This window comes from Harmonia axyridis, chromosome 1 (genome assembly GCF_914767665.1).
Source record: "Harmonia axyridis chromosome 1, icHarAxyr1.1, whole genome shotgun sequence".
Classification (NCBI taxonomy): domain Eukaryota; kingdom Metazoa; phylum Arthropoda; class Insecta; order Coleoptera; family Coccinellidae; genus Harmonia; species Harmonia axyridis.
In genome coordinates this window covers 9,560,373-9,578,021 of record NC_059501.1, presented here as the reverse complement: position 1 = coordinate 9,578,021, position 17,649 = coordinate 9,560,373, and the positions used below count along the sequence as shown (strand labels likewise).

General features: G+C 37.6%; 1 protein-coding gene across 12 annotated transcripts in view; it reads right to left on the bottom strand.

Annotated features, from left to right (window-relative positions):
• The window catches only part of LOC123688953 (disks large 1 tumor suppressor protein), a 742,726-nt gene that overhangs the window by 120,568 nt on the left and 604,509 nt on the right, over window positions 1-17,649 (bottom strand). For all 12 annotated transcript variants that reach the window (XM_045627719.1, XM_045627722.1, XM_045627715.1 and 9 more), the window contains one exon: window positions 8,150-8,371. In XM_045627719.1, coding sequence (XP_045483675.1) covers window positions 8,150-8,371 — 222 coding nt within the window. The remainder of the gene's footprint in view (window positions 1-8,149; window positions 8,372-17,649) is intronic.

Genomic DNA, 17,649 nt, shown 5'->3' with positions numbered 1-17,649 from the left:
CCGCAAGTTTGCCCATTCATCAGAGTTCGGTGCCGTTAAATTCTGCGGGATATGGAAGGTCCCGCGAAATTGGACCCCTGTCGACCTTGCCGGCTATGGGGAGGTGAGGCAGGGAAAAAATTTCCACGGCGTCGGATCAGTTAACCCGCTTCCGAAGTTTCCTGCAGGTCAGGGATGGCGCATTGAAGTTGGATCTATCATGATTTATCACCTCAGGTGCGGTTATTCGGTCGTTCATCATTCAGTCATCAATTACTGATCGAAAATTCATTTTTTTAGGGACTAGAGGGTGTGTCATTTTTATGACATTGTCTTTTTTTTTCAAACAGTTATAACTGCTTCTTCCGCTGCCTTTTCCAAGTAGTTCTTTGGGATTATAAAATGAAAAGTGTTGAAATTTGGAGTACCCCAGGGTTCCACTTTTGGTCCTATTCATTTCGGAAAAAGTTTCCATAGAGTCGGTTAGTAAACGTCAGTCCGAAGATCGTACCAGGTGCAAGATAGCGAATTGGATCTCTCAAGATTCCTCACTTCAGGTGCGGTTATTCTATTTTCCATCATCCATACATTAAGTAATGATCCAAATCTTGTTTTTAGAATGAAGAGGATCTGTTGTTACATAAAACATAGTGTTTCTTTCTGGTTAACAGTCATAATTTGTTATCTCCAATCCTTTTACTGTTTGGAAGGAAGAGAAGATTGCAATTTGAAGTTCCCCAGGGTTCTACTTTTGTCCCCATTAATGGAAGTTTCCATGGTATCGAATCAGCTAACCCGGTTCCCAAATTTCATTCAGGTCAAGGATGACTTATGGAACTATCCTGATTTATCACCCCAGATGAGGTTAGTCAGTTTTTATTATTCGGTCAATGATTACTAATGAGAAGCTTCTTTTCGGCTCAAAGGGTCTGCCGTTACAAATAACAATGTAACTTTCTTTCTCATATATATAATTTATACTTCCAATGTAATTTTACGATGGGGAACCAATGATTATATATGGCAATATAAAATGTTGCGAAATAGTAAATTGAAGCTCCCTAAGTTCTACTTTGGGCTATACCATTCATTTTGGAGAAATTATCCATAGGGACAGTTATCCCGATTCCTCGGTCGGGTATTGGCGTATGGAAGTTGGACTTATCATGATTCGAACAAAAACAACACTGTACTTTATTTACACAATGGCAATCAACCGAAGTCCTTCAACCTGGATCATGATTCATGTTATTAATCGACAATTATAGATTATCTTGTCGGTAATCCACTGCTAGACCTATTCCTGAAGAAAAATTGTTTTGTAACACCAAGTCCTGTCCCTAGTGGGACAAGCCTAACCCACACTTTCTCCCTTATTCAACGATATATAATTAAAAACTTTAAAATAAAATAACATTCCTTGATCAGTGTGAAGCCTCTCTTTCAATGATCACAAGAGGTGATGATTTTTCACGACATACAGGGTCCACCATTGCTTGTGATATTGTCCTTTTTTTTCGTTATAATTCTTCAGAATCCTACTACTGAGACAAAAAAGATTTTCAGTCACAACAAAATATACTATTGTAATTCCATGAGTTTTTCAATAATTCAATAAGGACACCGAGTAGACCATGCTTCAATACACGAAATCACATTTGCGATACAAAAGTTGATATAGATTGTTAGTTAGACATTTCTTGTCCATTGTGAAATGTCAGAACAATAATTATAACAAACCGAAATTGTACCTCTGCCTGAAAACAGTGCCAACACTGCGCTGCGATAAATCTCTTTTCGAATAATATTAACCAGTAGACAAGAGTAGACAAACATAAAACGGATGTCGCAGCAAGAATGTATATCTTTTCTAATCGATCAATACCTTCTTTAAAAGGCGCGAGACAAATTATGCCTTCGTTAGGACAACGCGTTATCCATAATTCATCACCGGATGCAGCAAAGATCGTTCCCATTCAATTTCCTCCTTCTCGATCCATCGAAATAATTTACATGAACCTAGTTGAAAAAAAAATAACGAAGATGACACCGAAGCAACGATAATTACCGAGGAATAAGTAGATGCAACGACGCTTCCCTCTGACATGCAAAACTACCGCTGATACCCCCTTCAACCAGTCCACCCACGTCCAGGGCCGGATTTACCATGTCGGGGCCCCATTACCCCTTTTCAAACTTAAACAAGAATCTTTTCATAATAAATAATAATAATAAAAAACACACAGTTCACGGTTTAAAACGTGTAAAATCCATAAATCGAAAAACAAACTATAAACAAGTAGTTTACGCCTTGGTTTAACCCTATCGTAATGTTGCTAGGGCAAGTTCGAGTCCCTAGGAAGATTTATTTTTTATTTTCAAAGACTTTTTCCATGATAGTCAGTATTGTCGGCTACAAAGTTGATTTGGGTAACTTTGTTTTTTTGCTCATTTATTATTGCCATCAACTCAAAGGTCTTGCACGGTGTTTCGTGAGGGGGCATCTTGAACATTTTCCAGCAAAGCTGTGCTAGGGTATTTCGTGTACAGTTGATGACGTGCATATATATCCCAGAAACCTTTATGTTAATGACAATAATAAAGTATCAAAAAGGCACCAAGTTACCCATATCACCTTTGTATCTGACAATACTGGCTGAATACCGCTTCAGAGCAGAGAAACTTGCTGGACAAGGTGCCATTCAAGAATGCTCTTTCATTATATTATTTTTCCTTTAATACTCCAATGGAGAAAGCCAAATGATAAATGAATAATAACAAGCAGATACGTTTTCCGCCTATGATAAATACCTCAAAAATTTTTCAAAAATTAGTGATCTAAGAAGAATAGTCCTTTTAGCTAGTAGCGAAAAACTATTCAAATATGTTCCTTGCTTCAAATTATGATCGAGGTTATGATAATGTTACATTTGTAGCTTTTATAGCTATGTCTACTTGTTCATAATAAGAGCACTCCCTATTTTGGGAGCCAGCATCGACAATAATCTTCTCATCAGCTTTTCTTATAAAACATAAAATTCTACGAAAAAACAGTACATCTTTTTCTTCTTCTATTAGACCTTGAGGTCAGTTTAATTATGAATTTCGCCTTAGAGTATTCTGGCTTCTTGGGGGAAAGAACTCCAGTTATCTTGGTTGTCGACTTGCTGGTTTCCCGTCCTTAGCGATGTATGCTAATCTGTTATGATCCATTTTTTCTACGTAGTATCGCCGTTATCTTCTCCTCTTTCTTGTCCTCCTCACTATATCTTTCACTTTGCAATTAGATCTAATATCTGTCTCTTTTTTTTTTCCTGCGATTGTTCCGAGAGTATTCATCTCCGATGTTCTTAGGATGCTTTTCGTTTCATTCGTGTCAGATCAGGTCTTGATAACGCACTTTACCATTTACCATCAACAAGCATGATCTTGTTGATGGTAATACATACAGCATATCTCCGATAGCCAGGATATTACAGGCTTTGTTGACTTGTAAATTGATGTCTTCTATCGGATTGTTATTGTTGAAGAGCATGTACCTTCACATTTTATTTGAAATGAAAATTTTGTTGTTTATCAAACTTTTTATTGAATCCTTTATGAAAAATTGCCGTCAAACCATGTTTCCATGTTGAGATTACATGAAGAAAGAAACAGGACATGGTACTATCATACAGAAGAACGTGGAGAAGGAGGAAACTTGTGCCGCGAAACAAGTTTGTTCTCGATTGAAGGTATTAAGTATCAAAACAAAAAAAAAAACATTTCAAACACTCATGGTAACAGAACCCACAGTTGGATTATGCCTATTAACGAATTTGACCGAGACATTCGAGTTCCGAACTCGCCCAGGAAAGTCTCTAGGATTTTCCTTTCGAGAATTATCTTGTTTACGGCCGTTAATTCTCGATACGAGCACGAATTCGCCATCAGCTAGTCCTTTTCGTTCTAGACCATTTCCGGCTCAAAATTCCGGCCCTGCCCACTGCACCACTCCCCCGCAGTCGAGGGGACAATTTCGGCATCCACATTTCCATTGAAATTTCGCAGAGGCGAAGCAGTAAAACAACGCTGTCGCGCATATTTCACAGGTGGAGTGGCTCCTCGACTTTCTCTCATCTGAATTTTTACAAAGACAATCTTCCGGTTCTTTCATACGGCCCTCGTTGACAACAGGCGCGTCGACTTCTAATCCCATCGGCCCGGATCTTCACGCCGTTCCGGCTAGGTCGGAAAAGCGGGGAGGATTTTAGTGCGCCGTATCCGCTTCGTCATTAATAGACGCGATATTAGACCGTTGAAGTTTACGGGATATGGGAGATTAGGTCTATGATGATGTGAATGGTGTGTGTAGTGGATGGAACCTTTAGGTCGGTCTAGGAGGAATGATAATTTATCGGTTGGGCTGAGCTTGAAGAGGATTCGGATGAAAGGGGATTATACGCTGTTTTTCCGACAGGGGGCGTTAACGTACATGGGATTTGTGTTGAATATTTTGAACGAGAGGCTTCGAATATAATTAGAATCATGTCCTTCTACCATCAGTTAGTCTTGTAAATTTTGTTGTATCAAGCGAACATTTTTCTATCCACATATAAAACGAATTCATTCGTTGCAGTACAATAGATACAGTGAGCAATTTCACGTATTTTACCAAATATCAAAATACAAACGAAATATTGAAAACCTAGAAAAATATTCAAAACTGTTCGAACTGTGGTAGACCAGGATAAACAAAAATAAATCATTCAACTACTTCATCCGCACTGCCAGCTTCCATATACCGTTTAATAATGTTGTGTCTACATTTCTCAGTACCATGACACTTCTTACTCTGGAAATGAAATTACGAGTTTTCCCGAAACTACAAAGACTTATGTAAGAGTCTACAAACTGAAGAGATATTTGCAGAGCAAAGAACAATAACATTGGACGAATTATTCGCAAATTAAAAAGATGACAATTTGGAAAATGAATATCTGAAAAAATTGCTATAAGGAAGCCAAGAGAGAATTACGTGAAAATGATGAAGTGCTACCTGAAAAAAAACTTAAATAATATTATACAATCAAACTGTACAAAAAAAATCTATCCTTAGAATTACAATCATCGAATCGTGTTGACATTGTCAATTTTTACCTAATCTTCATTTAATGTTTGCCAAAACAAACAAACAACCGCCAATTATGTAACCGACAAAACAAGAAAAGGAAAAATAATAACGAAATACCATGAAGAAGGTTAGACACAGGATGCACAGGAGAAATTGCAAGTAATGATGAAAATCATTCTAAAAATGTAGGAAAAAATACAAAAGTAAGTAATTATGACTTTTGATTTCAAAAGTTCAGACTGGATTAACTGAAGAAATAATCAAATCCTGTTCTACAGATAAACGATAAGAACAAGAAACTGTTTTCGTAAATAAAATTAATAGATATCATCAGGTAAATGACAAAAAAACTTCCAAGTTGCTTTAGACTTCAAACATATAGACCAACTACACGGAACCAAATTTCGGCCCCTAGAAGTATCAGTAATGACATACAGAGTGGAGACTAGAGCCGAAATGTCTACAACAAAGAGGAACAACTGAAATGAAGACCCTAAGAACGATAACGGAATACACACTGGCTGACAGACAGAGAAATTCTGTAATGAGAGAGAAGCGCCAAGTGGACGTTGTGGTCAGATGGATAAGGAAGAGGCGGAGAGAGTGGAACCAGAATATGGACAGAACGAGCCTAGACAGAATGGCAAAAATCACCAGGGATAACAAACCCCTCGGAAGAAGACCCATCGGACGTCCACCAAAGCGATGGCGAGATAGCTGTCAATCCACGACACAGGAGACACAAGAAGAAGAAGTATTATTCGCTAAATATACAGATAAAATTATAACAAAATGAAAAATCCACAACCTTATAATGTAACAACTTTTCAACTGAAGTTAACAACCCCAAACATTGAAAATTAATGTTACCTATATTATGTTATGACGTCTGTTTCCGTTTGATGAGAATATACATACTTAAAAGCATATATATTTCCATCACGAAGAATCGACGAAACAACAACCGCTGCTTATGTCGATAATCACCCAATTTCAATACCAATCAAGAACTATCGAAACTCTCAATACTTCCTCATATCCCGCTCCACAAATGCACCCAACCCCCTCCCACAGTGCAGGAGTCAAACGGACGGACGTAACCGGCCTCCATTATGTCGGCGTATATACCGGAATCGAATCACATCTTAATTCCGCCCCAACGAATTATTTCGTCGCGGCAGGAAACGCGATTATGTTTGCGCTGCGGCCGTGGCGGCGAATATCAAAGCGGATGTGCGCCTCCCGCCGCCCCGATATCGGGAAAACTAGGTTTGCGTACGGCCCGGGGCGTCGGTACACATCGCAGGATAGACGTGCGGCCGATAAGTTCGAAGACGTCCAGGAGGGTTTCCGACTTCTGAAATTATTCATGCGGCACGGTTCAAAGACTTCATTGAATTTGCCGCCGATACACGCGCGTGGGGACGGGCTGATAACCGGGGGAATTGTTGATATTCGGGGCCCGGAATTGGAGTTCTTCAGGTTGGAGACGTGGGCCCGTAAGATAGCTATTTCATGGTTTGGTGAATATGCTTGCAGTTTCCTATGCATCGTTAGTTTTGATGGAGTTGGGTAGACTGCATATGTTTATACTAGATGTGGGCGAATTCGGTTTTGAGGTAGTTTCAGTGCACGTTATAGAGTAAGATCGAACAGTTACTTACATTCTTATTGAAGGAACATTTCGCATTCAGTACTATATTTGTGAATAGTAAGTGAATTCGGCCTTTGTTGGAAATTCATAATCAAATAAAATAACCACAAAATTAATTAAGTCTTGGACCTGTGGCTTCTGCAGTACTCGTCATTCTTGGGATGCACACATTCTGATTTCTGTCTTTGCTTTTTTGGGTAGTCGGTTGTTGGGTATCCTATCTACGTGGTCTCTTCATTTTCTACGTATTCTACGTTCTGGTCCATCTTTCATCTTGTGGCCTGCAATCCCTCGTGCAGACCCCTCTAATTTTCTCATTTCTTTTATGATCGTTTAATGTTTATCCAGTTATATTTGTCAGTATTCGCATTTCTGATGTTTTTCGTTGTCTTTGGGTTTGGTCATTTTAGGCTCTTGTATCAATGACATGTGTATATTCGGACCTTGCTTGACGTGCTCAAGTGTTTGTTTACCCATATTAAGTTGATGTTATGTGGATACATAACATCAAATTTTCTTGCTATCAGGATTGATAGCAAGAAAACTTTTGCTGTTTGGCTCTGCACCTCTTCTTTTAGATTTCTGCTTCTTGAAATTTTGTAGCCACTTATTATATATTGCTAGCTGACATCTTCCCGGTTCTCTGAATATCATTAGGTTTTTTGGGTGGACATGAGCGTGTTGAATTAGTCGGCCACTCGTTCGAAAGCTTACAGTATAACATTTGAAGGTCAACTTAATTTTCAGAAATTATCACGGCGTCATCAGCATAGCACAGAATTGTAAATTCTTTCTTTACCATTCTGTATCCTCGGCCGTTAAACGGTAGGAAGATATTCAACAATGAGCAAGAGTTTACATCTCTTGGTCCTACCTATTGACTTGATCAGATGAGTAAGATGACGATCATTCTAGTATATTTAAATACAGAAAAGGTGAATGCAGTGAAAATTCAAAAATTCCAGAGTTATATCCAAAAAGGTAAAGAATCGGTGATCTATCCAGTTCTGGGTGGAAGTTGTGTAAAATGTTGTGTACATTATAACTATTCATTTAAATTTGTTTTGAAAGCTTCAATCTATTGCCTTTATTTCCGATGTGAAGAACTGTAAAATTCTGGTCTAAATCATGTCCATTTTCCAAAAAATGGTTAGAATACATGGAATTTTGTTTCACATTGGTGAAAGAATATCATTCTGTGTTTGAAAGATTTTCCAATTGGATCATTGTATGTTAACTCACCCTAACAAAATAAGTTAATACTGAAAAACTTTGTTGTTTTTTTTTAATGAAAGACAACAAGTGGCTCTAATACCTAGCCACCTCATAACCACTAAAACTGAAGTGTTATTTGAGAGAAATTTTCATTATGGATGTTTTGTATCAATATGTTTTTTACTTACCACTGCATCTCTAACTGCTACGAGCTTATCTCCCACAAGGAGCCGCCCATCTACTTGGGCAGCACCTCCGTCCATCACCTTGGTGACGTAGATGCCATTATCACCAGGGATATGTTGATTGCCTATACCTCCCGCAATACTGAAACCGAGACCTTTGTTGCCTTTAACCAGCTCGATCTCCATCAGTCTCATGTTACGGGGTTGCCTCCTCCTTCGGACGCACTGTAAGAAAGAAAATGAATTGAGATTCATAAGGATAGACAGGTAATGTGATCATATCAAGAATCAAGATGAATTGATTTTTTTCTAACTACTACAGTCTCAATAAGAGAAAGATGGAAGTTTCCTTACTTCAAACCTTCCCACCACTGGTTTGCCGTGTATGACAGGGCCATTTCTGCTGTATTTTTTCAAGAAAAACTGTTTAGAAGTTTTTCCGGTACTGAAGATATGTACTTCCAGGAATATCTCATCCATGAATGATGCATATATTTGTTGTGTACTTGTTACCTGTTTTAAGAATCGGTAATCTATTCGACAATAATTGTTGAGAGTATACTTGTTATTTCTCAGGGAACATTAGAGCGGATTTGTCAGAAACCAAAAATTGTTTTGACACACCTTTCTTCATTTAAACTGATTTTTATCATCAGAAAAAAATGTAAACTCTATGAAGTGGTAGTGTGTATCGATAATTGTGAAACTTGAAGTCGATTTCTCTGTGGACGAGGAACTAAACTTAAAAGCTGAAGTAAACACAATTTTTTTCAATGATTAAAAAGTAAAATAACTTATTTCCGCTTTATATGAAGCGGAAATAAGTTATTTTACTTTTTAATCATCAAGATGAATTTCCGACAAGTAAAGACTGAGACAATCAAACACAATTTTTTTTATTTAGCGTTTGACGCGCTTTTCGACAATTAAGCTGTTATCATCAGAAACTTCATGTTACCTATAATGGATTCACGAGAAAACAATTGAAATAATAAATGGACTGGACAAATCTAATATTAATTATTATAATTGTTATTGAAAATGTAGAAATAAAATGAAAATGTTGAAAATGAAAATTAACTGCTCTGGAACCAAGTACACCTAAGTACTTGATGCTAGTACCTTTAAATTGATCTACAATAGGACGAATAATGAGTAGATTTCCTGAATAACGTTGTTCATGAATTCTTCCTAAATTTCTTTCAGAAGCCACAAATGAGCGCTGATTTAACCATGTCTAAACGTTGTTAGAAAGCCTGTATCTTTTCATTATTAATTGGCATAACATAATGAATATGAATGATATAATGAATTTCAGAAAATAATACACGATGTTGCCGTTTAACTTTCCTAAATTCATGCCTAATGAAAAACCTGTTACTTCTTTTATGATTTTTATTATTTCTTGTAGGGGAATGTTCGGAAATGAGTTTTGTACATCACAAGGTATTAATTTACAATTTTATTTCCTCTATAAGTTTTCTTCTTTTTCTCGTCGTAAATCAGTTTCTGTTTGGATTGAATAATGCATTTATAAATACTTAATGAACCTTCGTGCAGACTTCCCTTCTTCCTCAATTATACTCCTCTCAAATCTCGAACAAATGGCTGGTCCCTATCACCTTCATGTCCCCCGGATCCCCCCGGTGACGAGCCACTGATCGATAGCAAGAAATGTGTCTTCCACCATACCTCCTCCAAGTTTTTATCGCTCATTACGGAGCTTCCGCTAGCCGATCCGACAACTTCAAAATTGAAACTCCACAGGAAGTTTTGATTTTTAAGATGGTAGTTACGTCGGGAGTTGTGCGACGGAGAGTGCGCTCAATTAAAAAGTTAAGGTAGTGCGCGTCTCGTAAGGGAGATAATAGGAATTTATATTCGCGTGATCGTCGGTGCAGATGTTGAGAGGGTGTAGGTTTTGATAGACGTCTGGCTGTATCTGTGTCAACCATGTGAAAATTGGCGAATAGAATCGTGGAGATTTACAGCATCCTTCAGAAGACGCATATTGACATCAAAATACTACCTAGGTTGATTATATATAAGACCCATGTCTTTGATAGTGTAACTCATTTGATAATGTTAAATATCCCGACTCCTCTAGGTATCTGTGAGAATCTTCAAGCTTGTGCGAATTGAGAGAATCGCTTGTTTCCTATGTAGGCTGTGTCCCATCGCCAATTAGGACACAACACTGTTTGAATGTTTACCCAATAGACCCCAAGCCCAAACAATAAAAAACCTCTTTCCAGAGTGTTACATGTACTCCAACACTCCTTCAACTTTTAAATACCTTTTCATACCTTTGAAATGGGCTTCAACCTCGGCAACTACTTTTTCATTAGAGCCAAATTTCTTTCACTGGAGGATTTTTTTGAGATTTGCATAAAGCCAGTACTCACTGGGAACCAGATCTGGAGAGTGAGCTGGGCGGTCAAGCAGTTGGAAGCGCAATTCGTTCAATTTGACATCTTCTTCTATTTGTGGCAAGGAGCACATTGTCTTGGTGGAATCTTATTTTTAATTTTAGCACCCAACCGATTCAATAACGTTATTTAATATTCACTGTTCATGATTGTATTCATTGGTTTGGGGAACAGATCTTGAGTATTCTCCAGATCTCCATAGCGTTCAGTTTATAAGCTGAACGATCTGAGTTCAACATCGTCGGTGGTTCCTCGACCTTGGTTAAACTCAGCAAACCACATTTCAACTGTTGTTGCCGATGGACTAGAGTCTGAATTATGAAGCCATTGCTTTGCTTCCACAATATACACTGCGCAATAAAATTAACGCACATTATGGAAATATAAAATTTATTCTACAACTGAAGGTGTTCTCAATGATAATTATTTTTATCAGAATTATGCATGCATATGTTATCCACTTTCAACGTTTTTCTTCAGTACAGATGTTTCTTCCCAGCAGGAATAAAAAAAGATGAGATTATCAGATTTTGAATGTATTGGCTCCATTCTGAAATCAGTTGTTCTCGATCAATTCTAGTGATCAATAGTTTTTCTTTCGTTTGATTTTCTACACTCGATCGCTATACAACGCGAAACACGCAATTTGACACAAGAGGAATGTGCCCAAGCGGTAGTTTTGCGAGAAGAAGGATGGACATACACAAGAATTGGAGAAAGGTTTGGAGTTTCCCATACAAGTGTGTCCAGAATATTGCAGCGATTCAGGGAGAAAGGTATGAATGTCCGAAGACTAGGACAGGGTAGACCACGGGTAACAACTGCCATTCAAGAACGATACTTGAGAGTTTCTTCGTTGAGACAACGGTTTGCAGCCGCTCGGCTCCTTCAAAATCAGCTTCAGCAAACTCATGGGGTGCAAATTAGCACTCATACAATAAGAAATCGCCTCAGAGAATATGATTTAAGGCCTCGTGTCGTGGCAAAGATCTTTCGAAGCTTGGTATAAGGAGAAAAAAATGGTAGGGCACTGGTGGTTTCACCTCGTGTTCCAAACTCGAAGATACTTAATGATGAAACAAAATTCATCCTATGTTCTGCTATCAAGGAGCATCATTCCACAGTGGTATCTAATTTTAAATTAATTTTCGCAAATCTGTTTCTTCTCGTAAAATCGAACTGAGCTCACCCTGAATATAATACATCAGTGAAGCATTCCTAATTATTGAACTATATTGGGTTCGTCAAAGTTTCCGTATAGTCACTGATGTGGAATGTTACATTCCGATGGAGATATAACTCCACTTGAAGTATAAGAGCTCATGAAGCTTGCCTCATTGCGATTCAAATTGAATCCAACTGAGTTATTTGAATTTAATAAAACAGACGAGAGGAATTGACTATATCGGAACTCGTTTTGGCGTAATTTAATACTGTTTCGGAATGGTAGTGAGATTTCGTTGCACAGGATTTAGTCGGCCTTTGGGCTATCCAATATTTGAATTCATTCTTCGATGAATCGAAAAAAGCACTGAACTATTGCGCACTTTAAAATCACAGTACACTGTATTGATATACAGGGCGAGTTTAAAGGTTCTTCTCATCATCAAATAAAACAATTTTATCATTTACCATTTTTCTAACGTATTGAAAAAAATTCATTTAATTCTGGACGATTATGTAGAAGCTGCAAAGGAAAAACATTTTCTTTTGGATTTTCAACATCCTGTATGTTTTTTTATGGCTTCTACGGTATGGCCATAAAATGCTGCATCAAGCTTGAATTATTTATCACATTCACCTTCTTATACATTAAGAATTCCAACTCGGGGAATCAGTTGTAACTGAAATATTGAGTGTTTTTTCCGCTATCTTCTTGAATTTTATGTGGTTCTGATGACACTATCAAATTATATACGAAGTTTGAAAATGTTATCTACATCCATAAGCAAATTTTCATCTAGATTGAGTTAGTAATTCTTAAATTATATAGGTAAAATTTGTTGAGTCATATTTACGGAACAACTAGTTGAATTTTGACCATCAAATATCTCAGTTTAATTCGAAATCTGAATCTCTCCGAAAATTTCATGTTTATAGGTTTCTCCATTCGGAAGTTAGTAACGTCAAAATTTAATTTGATTTTGGATCCGTCATCAGTGAGTCGAACTTCATCATTTGAAGCCATTAGAGATATCTTGACGTAATGGTTAAATTTTTGCCAGATTTTGGTGGAATTTTACTTAAAAATAATATGAAAGTGCAGAGCCCAGTAATTACTGAGATAGATAAAGGAAAGGTAGGCCATTCAATCATCATAAAATCACGGAAGTTATTCAGGGAATTATTATAGGGCCAATTATGTTGCTGGTATACTTGAATGAGCTGTTGAAATTTTTTATTTTGCAGATGATTCAACAAAGGCAGGGAGATCCAAATGAAGACATAATGACGTGAAGATTTAAGGTGTTGAACGTAGTGATGTTTATTGCAGCAATTACCAAAATTGATGCTTACAATCGAAAATATAGTTATCGTTATGCTGGAGGCAGAACCACTCGAGTTACTATATCATTTCATCTTCCTGCTCTATCAATTAGCCAATATTCGATACCCGAAGCAATCAACCTATCTGAGACTCCATAACGTCTATCAAAGCCCCGTTCACCCTAGAGCTAGACAGTATCATCCCGGACGCACACAAAGTGTAGCTAAAGGCCGGAAAACACCTCGTTCAATCGGCACGAATAAGGGAGAGAACACGCCAGATGCTGTAGGGTTTCTCTAAATATCTGGAAGGCGTCGGGATTAACACGCTTTGTCTCGTACAAATATTTGGCCGCCGGAGGGCACATCGTGTTTATACCCTGCGAATCTCGTGTAGCCATTTTTATTGCTCGCTAAGTAGATGGAGATTACGCGTCTTGTCTTGTAGTAATTGTCGTCGCGGAGATGTTGTGTATCGTTGGAATTCTTGAAGGGTGTGTTTGGGGATGAAGAGTAAACCGTGTTGTGAGGATTGGGCCGCCATTTGAGAATAATGTTTCGTCGAGTGTACTGTTACATGTAGAAAGAAGAGAATAATGCTTCATTACCTTTGTACTATGGTTAATTCTAATCAATGATTCAAATAACACTTCAGTTTCTCCTCAAACTTCAATTGAAAAATATTTCTAAAATTGTTTTTTTCGTGCTGACTAAAATTGATAGGAAAATAGTATATTGTGCAACAAGTGGGGAAAGTCCAACTCTTCTTGCGAGTGTGGAAGTTTGTGGCACGAGCTTGAAAGGCGAGTGCCGCAAACACACGAGCGAGAAAAGGACGTTTTCCACATGTTGCACACTTTACTTTTCCTACAATTGCACAAATTTCAATAATTCAACTAATGGACTTGATTCAAACCAAAATGGCCTTCGTTGACAGTATGTGCTAATTTATTGCGTTTCCATAGAAACAACTCAAAAGCCCAATTTCATTGGTCTACCAAGCGAGGTGTAGGCAAAGTGCCGTGAGAACTATCATAATATATCCGATATCCCACAGTTTGACCAATATATAGTTTTGAAATTGAGTAAGCTATGAAGAATACGCTACTTTTCATGGCAGTTGTAGGAAAACGAATTTTACTGATATTATTATTATCATATGAATTAGTTCATTATTTCTCATATTAGGTGTACTACTTTGCTTCTGCCGTTTTGTAATAGATGGCTGCAGCAGCAGTAGATGTCATTTAATGAGCTTAGGCATTTGTAAACAGAACCCTATCGAAATATAAGTCGATTTGTCTGCATCATGAAGTTATTCTCGATTAAACATGTCAGCTTACGAGCCAAATACTCGTTATTTGTGAGGCGTTTCAATTTTCTGCTCTAATATGAAGAAATCTGCGGCTGAGGCTTCGAATTCAACGCTTTGAGAACGGTGATTTTGACATCGAAGACCAGCGGTGGAAGAGGGAACGCTTTCGAAGATGCAGAATTGGAGGCATTACTTGATCAAGACTCGTGTCGAAAGCAACAAGAATTGTCGTACGAGTTGAAGCCGAGAGATGTCGAACGACGTTTGTTTGCTTGTGAAAAGCTGCTTGCAAGGCAAAGACGGAAGGCATTTCTGCATTTCATTGTGACTGGAGACGAAAAATCCCAAGCGCAGAAAATCATAGGGACGATCAAACCGAATATTCACGGCTGCAAGGTCATGCTCAAAATTTGGTGGGACAAGCGCGACGAAGGGTATTATGAGTTGTTGAAACCGACTAGGACAATCACAGGTGATCGTTGTCGAACGTAATCAATGCGTATGAGCCGAAAGACAAAACGGCCGTAATACAACTAGAGACATGATAAAGTGATTTTACATCATGACAATGCTCGATCCCAAGTTGCGAAAGAGGTCTAGACATACTTGGAAACGTTGAAATGATTTTTTGTACAAACTGCAGCCATAAAGACGCACAAATACTATCTATAGCTTAGTGAATAATAAATTAGGACACTCTGTATATTTCCACCCGGAATAATCGGAATAACACCAATGTTTCATCTTCCACCATTCGATATACGCATTTTAGAGCAAATATATCAATCAATCTTTCCAACTTATCTGCTTATTGGGCACAAACGGTAAATCACGTCAACATCCAAAAAAGGAAAACAAACCTCCGAAACACGCAACACTGGCGTTTTCCACACGATTGGCTATCTCTCTTTTAGGTATACGCGTCTGGTTCGATAACTCTGATAAGAAATGACAACAATGCAGGGTTGACTGAAGGGCTTACATGCATATAGTGAAAATTTGTTGAAATGTTTGGATAAAAACATGGAGAGAGAAGAGGCACTACGAGAATTTACATTTTAAAGAATCGTAAGTTTGATTTATTGGAAAATGTCATGGAAATTACACATGAAACGCAGATTGTAAAGGGTTCTCTAATAAGAAGTTGAAGATTTTGATATAAAAAAGCGAGTATATTTCTAAAGAAAACAATGAATGTTTATTTCGTTGTGAAGAGAAATATATGACATTAATGATGAAAAATGATATCAGCCAAATGGCAGACACGGCTACAGTTGAAGTACCATATCTTTTTCATGAAATTTTCTATGATCAATTTGAAAATTTGCGACTGTATGTTCAATAAGTTCACAAATTCTATCTTAAAGGTCCTTGAATCGATTGTGGATCTTAGCATATATCTTATTGCATATAGTTAGAGTTTCATGGTTTGACTTGATATTCAAGCTACTTGGCTTGAGCTTAACTTGAAATCAACTCAAGTTCAAGTGACTTGAAATCAACTTAAGTTCAAGTCAAGTAGGAGTTTTTTAATGTTGAGTCAAGTACTTGATAAATAAATACTTGACTTGACATTGAAAAACTACTACATGACTTGAACTTAAGTTGATATCAAGTCAATCTCAAGCCGAGTAGATTGAATATAAAGACAAGCCATGAATCCCTATACATATACAGTACCATCACAGCCAATTTATTCTTTCAATTTCAGGATTATGTGTTAATAATTTTCTGAAATATATTTTTTAGTTTATTTACTAGAGGTTGTCTTCAAAAATTCATTAATCTCTTTCCCAAGCTAGAAGCGACCGATTTTTGTAACAATTTGAAGGCAATAGTTCTTTCATTTTCAAAGAAAAGCTCTATACATTCCAAAAAGTGAAATATGGAAATTTTATGGATGATTTCATTTTGTAACGATTCTAAAGCTTTATTGTTGTATTATGAACCAAAAGAAGTGTAGGAAAAAATGAACTGAAATCAAGCTGGTGGTGGCATTTTTATTTGTAAAACATTCATAAGCCTTCTTTCAGAAACCCAAACTCAAATTCTTCAGGAAACAATGAAAACAATGTTCGATAATAAACACATGAATCCTGAAGAATCTTCTTTAGTTATCATTATTAGTTCATAAAGATGGTAGAATAAATTCAATGACATGACCCTAGGCAGTGATCAACATAGAGGATATTAGCAGCAAAAGAACAATCTCTATTGGTTATTGCTGAAGAGTAGGTAATGGTGGAAAGGTCAAATGCGGTGGATGTATGTATGAGAAAAAGTATAGTAACGTGATTGTTATTCAAACCCAAGAGACACTTCTTCAATGGTAAGGTCTATTGGTCATCGGTAGACTTCTTTTGTACTTTGTTAGTATCTATCTCTTTAACCACTTCTTCATCATAGTGGCAAACAGCTAATCTAGTTCGCATAACCTAAATTCATTAAAATTCTGCCGAAAAAATGAGATAACGCAAAAACGCCGATGCCAAGTCTACAGATCCGTCCGGCAGATCAATAGAGCTTTCGAAAAATTTTTAATCAACGGAACACGCCACGAAAAAGAAAACCGCTCTCGCTCTCAGAGTAGCACTTCTTTTACGCCGTTCATAATTCGCCCGACAGTCACTGCGACAGAACTGGATGGAATTTCATTTGCAGGATCCCCCGGTGCCGTCAACCAACCGCCCCCCCTTGCTGCCCCCTGGCACGGGGGAAGAGCATAATGCGGCACTCCATGTGTTGCATGGAACTGTACGTCACCGAGAAACATAAAACAGTCACGCGGCGTGACAAGATGGAAGACGTGGATGTTTAGACACGAAACGTTGAAACGTCACGTTTGAATTCGGCTGGCGTTTGTCAGATTTGCGTGTATACAGGGTGAGTTCGGGTGAGTTCTCAAACGTGAGAAGTTTGATGTGAACTAACTTGCAAACAACAGCATACTCAAAATTTCAACTCCGTCTTGTAATTACAATATTTGGTGAGTATTTCTTTTTCGATATTCTACTATCGCCATAGTTTTCGATATATACTTTAACGTCGAAATCACTTCTTCCTTAGCACCAATTTTTTTTTTCCCAGGAGAATTCTTCTGAGATCAAGGAGCCAGTAATCCTTGAGGGTTAGATCTGGAGAATACGCTGGGTGGTCAAGTAGTTGGAAGCGCAATTCGTTCAATTTGACTTGTGACAAGAAGCATTATCTTGGCGAGGGAGAATTTTGTTCTTTGAATTCGAGGACGTTTGAGATCGAAGTCGGGGAATAAT